This window comes from Lytechinus pictus, chromosome 17, assembly GCF_037042905.1.
Source record: "Lytechinus pictus isolate F3 Inbred chromosome 17, Lp3.0, whole genome shotgun sequence".
Classification (NCBI taxonomy): Eukaryota; Metazoa; Echinodermata; class Echinoidea; order Temnopleuroida; family Toxopneustidae; genus Lytechinus; species Lytechinus pictus.
The window spans coordinates 9,745,430-9,757,402 of NC_087261.1; the positions used below are offsets into that span (position 1 = coordinate 9,745,430).

Consider the following 11,973-nt stretch of genomic DNA (forward strand, 5'->3'; position numbering starts at 1 on the left):
CTAAATACCTATTTGCACTCACTATACGCAGGTACATGTATGTATCCTTTTCTTTTTTTTAATTCCGGCGGCTCGCTTTAGAAAAATGAGCAAAAAAAGTATTATCATGTTGCTGGAATAAGAGAGAATTATCACTGTCTAAAGTCTAAGTTTTACTCTTAAATCATCTTCAATACACAAGAGAGTAAAAAGGAGGCGTGAGCGTACAGTGATTTTTTACAGGCTTTTTCTGAGCTGATAACAACGTAGAATTACATGTATATTTATTCACTTGTATAAATTCTTGAATCATAATATTTTCCTTACAGTCAGAGAGCATCATTAATATAGGCCTATAGACCTACCTGAATCCTTATCTAATTAAAAAATCGCTTATGGGCGACATAGCCCTGGGAAGCGGGGGTGCTCAGGGGTAAAGCACCCCAAAAGTGCCTTTGGGGTGCTGCATGTATTATACCATGGACCTACTTTGCTAGTAGGTCCATGATTATACATAGGCAGCACCCCCAGGTATTCTGGAAAGTGTGTAAAATTGACAAATGTAACCAAAATGACCTTCATTTTCTAATGAAACCCTTTGATGGGCTATATGTGAGTTCAATAATAATCAGTTATTAGCCTGAGAATAAAGTCAGTGCACTACCAGACTTCTTGGAAGTGTATTTATTCGCCGGCGTCTCTTCTTTCCATTTTATTCCTCTTGTCTTAATTGGTTCGTGCATGTCTTACGATTTGAGTTGCTCGGGAGTTGCGTGTCACAACGAGATGGACCACGCCCACTTTTCTACTTAAATGGTCTATGAGCCCTATGCCTGTTGCCATGGTCTAGCTATAATTGTCATGATCAGGGCCAGCGATCCGGGGGGCACAGTGCCCCCACACTTTTTGAAGCACTGATAAAGTGTCATTTTTTACGCAAAGAATGCCCCCTCACGAACGTGTACTGTGCCTCTTTCATCGGAAGAGGGCCCGTTTTAGGTGTTACCAATGGTCTTTTCTCGTATTCAGTGCCAAATTTTACCACAAAAATCACCCTCACGACAGTGAGAAGAACCCGTTTTATGTCGTTAGCAAGTGCTCCCTTGCCTTCTTGCAGTGCCCTTTAAAGGGATGGTCCGGGCTGAAAATATTTATATCTTAATACATAGAGTAGAATTCACTGAGCAAAATGCTAAAAATTTCATCACAATCGGATAACAAATAATAAAGTTATTGAAGTTTAAAGTTTAGCAATATTTGGTGAAAACAATCGTCATGAATATTCATTAGGTGGGCTGATGATGTCACATCTCCACTTTCCGTTTTCTTATGTTATTACATAAAATCATAATTTTTTCATTATTTCATACTTGTGTGAATAATATGTCTCCCTTATAATGAAATAAGTTGCAGCAATACATATCTAATGCACTAAATCAGTTGTCAATCTAATTTTTCTTGTCCTTGGAGGAAAAAATTTGAATGAACCTAATTTCATATAATAAAATACAAAAGAACAAGTGGATATGTGACATCATCAGCCCACCTAATGAATATTCATGACGACTGTTTTCACAAAATATTGCTTAACTTTAATATTCAATAACTTTGTTATTTGTTATCCGATTTTGATGAAAATTTCGGCATTTTGCTTAATGAATTCTACTCTATTTATTAAGCTATACATAATTTCAGCCCGGACCATCCCTTTAAGTTGAACAAGTGCCCCTTTTTACCCAGGAAAAGTGCCCCTCACGAACATGTCCTGTGCCCTTTTCACCTGAGAAGGATCAATTTTTATGCCGTTAGCAAGTGCTCCCTTGCCTTCTCAATTGTAAGTAACCTTTCTCGAATCAGTGCCCCTTTTTACCCAAGAAAAGTCCCCCTCACGAATATGTCCTGAGCCCCTTTCACCTGAGAAGGATCCGTTAGCAATATATTAATAGTGCCCCTTTGCCTTCTAGGTGCCCTTTCTCGTATCATGCAATACCCCTTTAAAGACAAGTGCCCCCACTTCTGTGCCCCTTTCACCTGAGAATGTTATGTGTTAAGGAGCTAGCGCCCCTTTAATTGCCTAATTCTCATGGTGCTCGTTCTTCATATCAGATAAGTTGTCCTGCAAGCGTGCATAATAAAGTTTCATGAGTCATGGGTATAGACACGGGGATATGTCTCAGTTTTTTCTTTAATTTGTTTTAAGATCATGCAGGATCGTTCGCAGCGGTGGGGGGCAGTTGCCCCCTTATTTCACCGATATTTTGAAAACTCACATTATTTTACTGCAGATCGATTTTCACAAAATTCACCATAAGTATGCACATCAATTAAATTCATCAATTTTCAAAAGCACCTCAATGATAAGCTCGGTCGGTAGCTCACTTCGCGCAATCGCTTTCCAAAAACTTTACGTGTGCTACCCCCCCCCCCCCTCCTGCGAAAAATTCTGCTTATGGCCATGTTTAAGATATACACTGCCCCCGGGGGGGGCACTCAGTATATAATGCATAGTGGGTATGTGCCGCGGAGGGGACCCCCATTTTTACACTCAAATTTCCGTTCCAAGGCATAGCATTAGTAGTATATATAGGTACCCCTCGGGTCCTCGGTGGAGCAGGTGGAGCAAGGTTTGCTCCACAATGACGTCATACCTAAATATGGATATGACATCATCATGACTATGCATGATGTAATTGTGACGTCATATGACATCATACCTATATACAGATATGACATCATCATGACAATTAATGTATGAGTCATTTCCTGTTTCAATAATAGGTGATAATGAGGAGTGGGAATGGGCACCCCCCCAAGCATGAAGCCAATGTGTACCTTATCATTCGAGCGTGACGATAGGCCTATTGCATAACTTTTTAAGATATTACATGGACTTTTTTGTTTGTTTTTGGTACGTTCACACAGCATTATCCACAAGCACAGTCAGTTCGAACGTAACGATGGGCCTATTGCACAACTTTTGAAAATATTGAATCTTGTTTGTACGTTCACACAGCAGCTAGTGTCTTCAAGCACATTTGGGCCCTGTCTTTGAAGAGTTACATGTACGATTGATCCAATCAATCACAACTATGGACGGCGCCAGCAATGTCAACATCTGGTATGCATGTTTGTTCAAAATATTGTCTATGATGTAACTATGATGTATATGCAAGCATTCATTGTTTTCTTGAAAATTTATATATGCTTCTCTTTGTTTACAAAAGATATTGTGCAAATTTCCCATAGAAAAAAAATATGGTGGATGGATTTCCATAGAGTTACAATTGATTGACTCTTTCTAAGACGGGGCCCTGATAAAACATTATTGGGTATTCCCTCAAGCATGACGTCAATTATGCCCACTCGATCGGCCGTGCGCAACGATATTACATAACGCTGAATATTACATATGGTAGGGTAATAAAGTGTGTCATTGAATTTTCCAAAAAGATAACATCGTACATACGAACAAAGTTGATTTTGAGCATTAAATCTTGACTTTTTATACTTTCAATGAAGTAGGGGAAGTGATAGGATTTTCCACGCTCATGAAGCCGATGCATGCTTGATCATTCGTGCATAACACGGTATTGCATGTACAAAATCAATTCGACGTTGCACCATCCAAGAATGCATTGCGTAATCTGAGAAGTAATGACGTCATAAATCCTCAGTAAAATCCCAAATATTGCGAATCATCAGTATTGTCATAAATTCCTACATGAGGTCTGTATAACTCTTTAAACCATTGGTAGTAATAAAATATGTACTCCAATATCAAAGTCATTGGTTGTTCCTTGATTTAAAACGGATTAAACTTTGTCAATTCTATCAATATGATTCAAAGAAGTTCGAATCCTTTTACGGATCTTGGGATTCGTTTAGTGGATTTACGGATTCGTTTACGGATCTACGGATTCGTTTAGCAGGTTTATACGGAATCGTTGAACGGAATTACGGATTCGTTTAACGGATCTACGGATTCCATTACGGATCTACGGATTCGTTTATGGATGTTGACATCATGTATAAAGATACGATTGATAACACTTTGCTTCAATTCTGACCTAAACAGCATCGAGTCAACATGAACGCTCTTGATATGTCCAACCGGCGTTACGCATGTTCCCAATGCAATAGGACCTATAGTCGGAAGTTTGATATGCAGAGGCATGAACAAAAAGCTCACCCTGATACAGAAGATGAAGGCAAAATTGAATCTTCCGACGCTGAAGAAGGTACAAGTGAGGATGATTACTCCGAACCACCCTCTCAAACGGAGGGAGTTGAAGAATCTAGTGATTCAGAAAACGATGGAGAGGATGAATCGTCAATGTCAGAGACAGATAACATGGATGAAATTGAAGACAACCTTGCTTACCAAGTATGGTTGGAGCAGGCCATGACAGCCACCAAGGACCTGAGAGACGAAAAATATCAGAAATATATTTCAGAGGGAATGGAAGAAGAAGACGCTAAAGAAAAAGCGCACGTGAAATTACTGTGGGCCGTCAAACGCATCTTTTTCGATCTTTACTCCAAGTTCTTGCAGCAAAACATTAGCCTAGGAGAAGCTGACGTCAATCAGGACATCGTTTCTGATCTCAAGGAAAGACTAGAAAATGGCATGGAATTCCAGAAAGCCGTACAAAGAGTCTTAGCCAGGCATGGTCCACAATTTGATGGTTTATTCCAGTTCCAAGATGGAGGTGACGATGACGACGATGATGAAGAAACAGAGAGTGAGGATGGAGTCTACAACTAAAGGCACAGCACCACCTTGTCAACAAAAATAATCAAAGAACTTGAAAACGCCGTCAACAAAAATGACAGATTGAACTCTATTATTTCTATCGTCAATATTCATACCAGCCATAGGCCTATACATGGATTGTGTTACAGCGAAGATATAACAGTTAACAATTATTTTGTCTACACAATACGTACTTCGATTACCTTTACCTTTGTATCAAAATCTTCTTTGTGTATATGTCTGGACTTAAAATGGAATAAAAATGAATAATAATAACATATAATTGTACAGTGTTCTATGTTATCACCATGTGCGTGAATGGAGTTGACCTGAAGCTAGTGCCATCTATGTAATACAATTTGTGTGAGTCAGAAAGCCAATAAAGAGAAACGTGTATGCGGGTCAAAATGAAAACTATGGAAGTATGAAAGAACTGATTGGAGCGGAGATGCAAAGATTAGTTTCTAACATTCCTCGCTTTGTTCGAAAAATCAAAAGTTTTTTCGACCAAGACATCGTTAAGTAGTTTGCTTTCTACCGTTTACCAAAATAACCGATTGGAGTGAAGATACAAAGATTAGTTCATGCATTCCTCGCTTTGTTAGAAAATCAAAGGTTGTTTTCGACCATGACATCTTGAATGGTTCGTTTTCTTTCATCTATTATAATATAGATGATAGAGGGAGAAGAGTATGGGGGAAGATCCAAAATTAAGAGGAAAAATCGATGGAAGCGATGGAAAATCAAGGAGTTGCAAAGGAATTAATTTGGGGAGATCACAAAGACACGCTGGACAGGTTTGAGAAGGATTGTGTTCCAGGGATGGCGTCGATAGAAAATCGTTGCGTAGCGATACCAGGAACACAATCCTTCTCAAACCTGTCCAGCGTGTCTTTGTGATCTCCCCAAATTAATTCCTTTGCAACTCCTTGATTTTCCATCGCTTCCATCGATTTTTCCTCTTAATTTTGGATCTTCCCCCATACTCTTCTCCCTCTATCATCTATATTATAATAGATGAAAGAAAACGAACCATTCAAGATGTCATGGTCGAAAACAACCTTTGATTTTCTAACAAAGCGAGGAATGCATGAACTAATCTTTGTATCTTCACTCCAATCGGTTATTTTGGTAAACGGTAGAAAGCAAACTACTTAACGATGTCTTGGTCGAAAAAACTTTTGATTTTTCGAACAAAGCGAGGAATGTTAGAAACTAATCTTTGCATCTCCGCTCCAATCAGTTCTTTCATACTTCCATAGTTTTCATTTTGACCCGCATACACGTTTCTCTTTATTGGCTTTCTGACTCACACAAATTGTATTACATAGATGGCACTAGCTTCAGGTCAACTCCATTCACGCACATGGTGATAACATAGAACACTGTACAATTATATGTTATTATTATTCATTTTTATTCCATTTTAAGTCCAGACATATACACAAAGAAGATTTTGATACAAAGGTAAAAGTAATCGAAGTACGTATTGTGTAGACAAAATAATTGTTAACTGTTATATCTTCGCTGTAACACAATCCATGTATAGGCCTATGGCTGGTATGAATATTGACGATAGAAATAATAGAGTTCAATCTGTCATTTTTGTTGACGGCGTTTTCAAGTTCTTTGATTATTTTTGTTGACAAGGTGGTGCTGTGCCTTTAGTTGTAGACTCCATCCTCACTCTCTGTTTCTTCATCATCGTCGTCATCGTCATCTCCATCTTGGAACTGGAATAAACCATCAAATTGTGGACCATGCCTGGCTAAGACTCTTTGTACGGCTTTCTGGAATTCCATGCCATTTTCTAGTCTTTCCTTGAGATCAGAAACGATGTCCTGATTGACGTCAGCTTCTCCTAGGCTAATGTTTTGCTGCAAGAACTTGGAGTAAAGATCGAAAAAGATGCGTTTGACGGCCCACAGTAATTTCACGTGCGCTTTTTCTTTAGCGTCTTCTTCTTCCATTCCCTCTGAAATATATTTCTGATATTTTTCGTCTCTCAGGTCCTTGGTGGCTGTCATGGCCTGCTCCAACCATACTTGGTAAGCAAGGTTGTCTTCAATTTCATCCATGTTATCTGTCTCTGACATTGACGATTCATCCTCTCCATCGTTTTCTGAATCACTAGATTCTTCAACTCCCTCCGTTTGAGAGGGTGGTTCGGAGTAATCATCCTCACTTGTACCTTCTTCAGCGTCGGAAGATTCAATTTTGCCTTCATCTTCTGTATCAGGGTGAGCTTTTTGTTCATGCCTCTGCATATCAAACTTCCGACTATAGGTCCTATTGCATTGGGAACATGCGTAACGCCGGTTGGACATATCAAGAGCGTTCATGTTGACTCGATGCTGTTTAGGTCAGAATTGAAGCAAAGTGTTATCAATCGTATCTTTATACATGATGTCAACATCCATAAACGAATCCGTAGATCCGTAATGGAATCCGTAGATCCGTTAAACGAATCCGTAATTCCGTTCAACGATTCCGTATAAACCTGCCAAACGAATCCGTAGATCCGTAAACGAATCCGTAAATCCACTAAACGAATCCCAAGATCCGTAAAAGGATTCGAACTTCTTTGAATCATATTGATAGAATTGACAAAGTTTAATCCGTTTTAAATCAAGGAACAACCAATGACTTTGATATTGGAGTACATATTTTATTACTACCAATGGTTTAAAGAGTTATACAGACCTCATGTAGGAATTTATGACAATACTGATGATTCGCAATATTTGGGATTTTACTGAGGATTTATGACGTCATTACTTCTCAGATTACGCAATGCATTCTTGGATGGTGCAACGTCGAATTGATTTTGTACATGCAATACCGTGTTATGCACGAATGATCAAGCATGCATCGGCTTCATGAGCGTGGAAAATCCTATCACTTCCCCTACTTCATTGAAAGTATAAAAAGTCAAGATTTAATGCTCAAAATCAACTTTGTTCGTATACGATGTTATCTTTTTGGAAAATTCAATGACACACTTTATTACCCTACCATATGTAATATTCAGCGTTATGTAATATCGTTGCGCACGGCCGATCGAGTGGGCATAATTGACGTCATGCTTGAGGGAATACCCAATAATGTTTATCAGGGCCCCGTCTTAGAAAGAGTCAATCAATTGTAACTCTATGGAAATCCATCCACCATATTTTTTTTCTATGGGAAATTTGCACAATATCTTTTGTAAACAAAGAGAAGCATATATAAATTTTCAAGAAAACAATGAATGCTTGCATATACATCATAGTTACATCATAGACAATATTTTGAACAAACATGCATACCAGATGTTGACATTGCTGGCGCCGTCCATAGTTGTGATTGTTTGGATCAATCGTACATGTAACTCTTCAAAGACAGGGCCCAAATGTGCTTGAAGACACTAGCTGCTGTGTGAACGTACAAACAAGATTCAATATTTTCAAAAGTTGTGCAATAGGCCCATCGTTACGTTCGAACTGACTGTGCTTGTGGATAATGCTGTGTGAACGTACCAAAAACAAACAAAAAAGTCCATGTAATATCTTAAAAAGTTATGCAATAGGCCTATCGTCACGCTCGAATGATAAGGTACACATTGGCTTCATGCTTGGGGGGGGGGGGGGTGCCCATTCCCACTCCTCATTATCACCTATTATTGAAACAGGAAATGACTCATACATTAATTGTCATGATGATGTCATATCTGTATATAGGTATGATGTCATATGACGTCACAATTACATCATGCATAGTCATGATGATGTCATATCCATATTTAGGTATGACGTCATTGTGGAGCAAACCTTGCTCCACCTGCTCCACCGAGGACCCGAGGGGTACCTATATATACTACTAGCATTTTTGTCTTTTTGAGAAAAAGAACAAAGAAAGCCGCTCCAATTAGGCATAGCATTTCCTTCCTATCGAGAAAAAAGAAGAAAGAAATCCGTTCCAATTAAAGCTTCGCATATTTTTCGTTACGCCGTTCCGGTCGCATTGATTTGCTACAAGGAGCTGCAATTTGGTGAAAAGCGGCCGTAGAGCGCTTTTCGACCATCGCCTAAGCGAGAGCGCACCCGGCGGAGGCCGCGCTAGCTGCGTCATGCACGATTGCCCCGTTCCATAGGGATGCATACGCACTCACAGAGAAACGGAGATCCGTTCCGAGGACCCCCCTTTTCACAAACATTTGTAGTTCCGAAGCCCGTTCCGAGGACCCTCCTTTTTACAATAAGCCCGCTCCAAGGCCCCCGTTTTTTGCCTCGCCCGCGGCACACCCATATACCACTTTTTTGGTCGAGTGCCCCCCCCCCCGGGACACTGCCCGGCCTTTTCGAAGAAAAGGTGCCCTTTCCGGCCAGTGCCCCACCCCCCCCCCTTTCAATTTCGCTAGATGGAGAAGCAACATTTAAAAATGAACTTCTAGAATAGATCTACAAGAATGATCCGGAAATAATAAGTCCGAGCAGTGACTATTAAAATTACACTCTTTTGTTAAGAAATAAAGAGAGCTCAATAACGCCATCGTACGAAGCCCCAAACCGGACATTTTTGACAACCAAAAAAAAAAAAATTATCACGTACGTACGTAGTATTATTACGTACGTACGCAGTATTATTACGTACGTACGTGATAATTATTACGTACGTACGCAGTATTATTACGTACGTACGTGATAATTATTACGTACGTACGCAGTATTATTACGTACGTACGCAGTATTATTACGTACGTACGTGATAATTATTACGTACGTACGCAGTATTATTACGTACGTACGCAGTATTATTACGTACGTACGTGATAATTATTACGTACGTACGCAGTATTATTACGTACGTACGCAGTATTATTACGTACGTACGTGATAATTATTACGTACGTACGCAGTATTATCACGTACGTACGCAGTATTATTACGTACGTACGTGATAATTATTACGTACGTACGCAGTATTATTACGTACGTACGTAGTATTCTAATGGAATCCGATATTCGCCGACGCGACATTGGCCGACATCGGCACCCCGCATTGGCCCAACCAACGTCAGCTTGCTAGCTGGGACAATGGTTGGACCATAGTCATGCTCTGGTGATGATCATGACTTTAAGACTTTTCATCGATTATAGGGCCTATATAACCCACAATATTCATATGATAACCATTTCATTTGTTCTCGTCATCAGGCTGTGTTTTCAATTAATCCATTCCTTTCAGAAACTGCTAGAAACACATGGGGGAAAGGTCAATTAAAGGCCTATAAATGTTAGTGTTTTGGCGAGACAGTTTATTCAAAATTGTACCCACATGCGACACTGGGATGAGCCCCTATTATATTACCACCCTATTGAAATTGCTTCGTTCTCTGCTTAAATTTGAATATGTTATGGTATTAATTGATGTAAATTAAGTGAAGATGTATACAACTATTTGAAGAGGCTGGTATTTAAAGGGAAATTCTATGCGGGAACAATGAGCAGAAGGCCCATACTAGGCCCACATATAAAGCCTGCGGGCTTCGCGCTAGCGTGATCAGATTTCAGTAACTATTTGAATTCATGTATGACCTTTTGGGAGATTTATGTTTGGTGTTAACAGTGACAGGATGACACAATTTTGAAGAGTGAAAATACTGTTTTGAAGTCACGTCTTGAGTAGATGATGGGGCTTATATATACGGGCTTATTTACCTTTATTTACAGCATATTATAGACCTATACATTTTTCCGGTTCAGTTCAAAACTTCTGAGGGAGGCAAATGCCCCCCCCCCCCCGGGTGGCGCCATATAATTTTTATCTAGCGAAATGATCTAGCAGGGCGGATCCAGCCTTTTTTTTGACATTTTTACTTGAAGAATTGAAATTCTAAGCACTTTTGGCCTAAACAACATAGGTATATATAGCTAAACAATTAATGCTTCATACGAAGTTGTCTGCAAACAAAAACTCATATTTTACACTTTATCCAATACAGGGTCTATGTTAGAGGGAAGACTCCACGCCAAAGCTTCTGTCTGTATCAAATGATATAGCTAGCCACAATATAAAAAAGAGTGAATATAGCCTCACTACTTCGGGCTCTGCATTTATGCAATATGCGAATCGTGAAAAACAAGGGTCTGTACCTGCAGACTAGTACGACGAACGCATGGCGAGGCCATCGCCTGTGATGCGGACATCGATCGGCCCCTTGTTCGATATATTATGCTAGATCATATATTGGCGGAGCAAAAAAAAGAGGGAAAGAAAAAAGAAAAAAGAAAAAGAAGGGGAGAGAGAGGAGAAACAAAATAGGAAGAAAACGAGAGAATAAATTAACATGAGGGGAAGACTTGAAAATAATTAAGAAAATCTTTCATGTCACTAAATAAAATTTTCGCTCGCGCTTCACGCATTGCATTTTAGATGATTTATATATCTTGTTCATTGTGGAGTTTAATATATACAAAACATAAGTTCATCTCGGAAATCGAACTTTCATTATTTTGTGTGATTTACCAATTTAGAGGTACCTTTTCGGTCAGTTAAAACGCCGCTTTATGAAAATTTTTTGCTCACGCTTTGCGCTCGCATTATTAATTTAAGGAAGATCCCCAATTACTCATCCTTTTCATGATTATACAAAACATGAATAGAGTAACTCGTTCAGTAGGTCTAAATCTCGAAATTTTCCGCTCGCGCTTCGCGCTTGCATTAATTGTTTAGCTATAATCCTATGTTGTTTAGGCCAAAAGTGCTTAGAATTTCAATTCTTCAAGTAAAAATGTCAAAAAAAGGCTGGATCCGCCCTGCTAGATCATTTCGCTAGATAAAAATTATATGGCGCCACCCGGGGGGGGGGGGGGCATTTGCCTCCCTCAGAAGTTTTGAACTGAACCGGAAAAATGTATAGGTCTATAATATGCTGTAAATAAAGGTAAATAAGCCCGTATATAAGCCCCATCATCTACTCAAGACGTGACTTCAAAACAGTATTTTCACTCTTCAAAATTTTGCCATCCTGTCACTGTTAACACCAAACATAAATCTCCCAAAAGGTCATACATGAATTCAAATAGTTATACTGAAATCTGATCACGCTAGCGCGAAGCCCGCAGGCTTTATATGTGGGCCTAGTATGGGCCTTCTGCTTTGATTGTTCCCGCATAGAATTTCCCTTTAAATACCAGCCTCTTCAAATAGTTGTATACATCTTCACTTAATTTACATCAATTAATACCATAACATATTCA

The 11,973-nt window shown here is 39.3% G+C and overlaps 1 protein-coding gene across 1 annotated transcript; it reads left to right on the plus strand.

Annotated features, from left to right (window-relative positions):
• The first annotated feature begins 2,987 nt into the window (after positions 1-2,987).
• Positions 2,988-4,924, plus strand: LOC135157286 (uncharacterized). Its single transcript, XM_064112381.1, has 2 exons — positions 2,988-3,097; positions 4,055-4,924. Exon 2 carries the CDS (start codon positions 4,067-4,069, stop codon positions 4,742-4,744), a length of 678 nt encoding a protein of 225 aa, XP_063968451.1. The 5' UTR covers positions 2,988-3,097; positions 4,055-4,066; the 3' UTR covers positions 4,745-4,924.
• Positions 4,925-11,973: the final 7,049 nt, after the last annotated feature.

Bases quoted from the DNA above. Each gene is read 5' to 3' on its own strand.
- LOC135157286 (XM_064112381.1), top strand. From the start codon at position 4,067: ATGAACGCTCTTGATATGTCCAACCGGCGTTACGCATGTTCCCAATGC.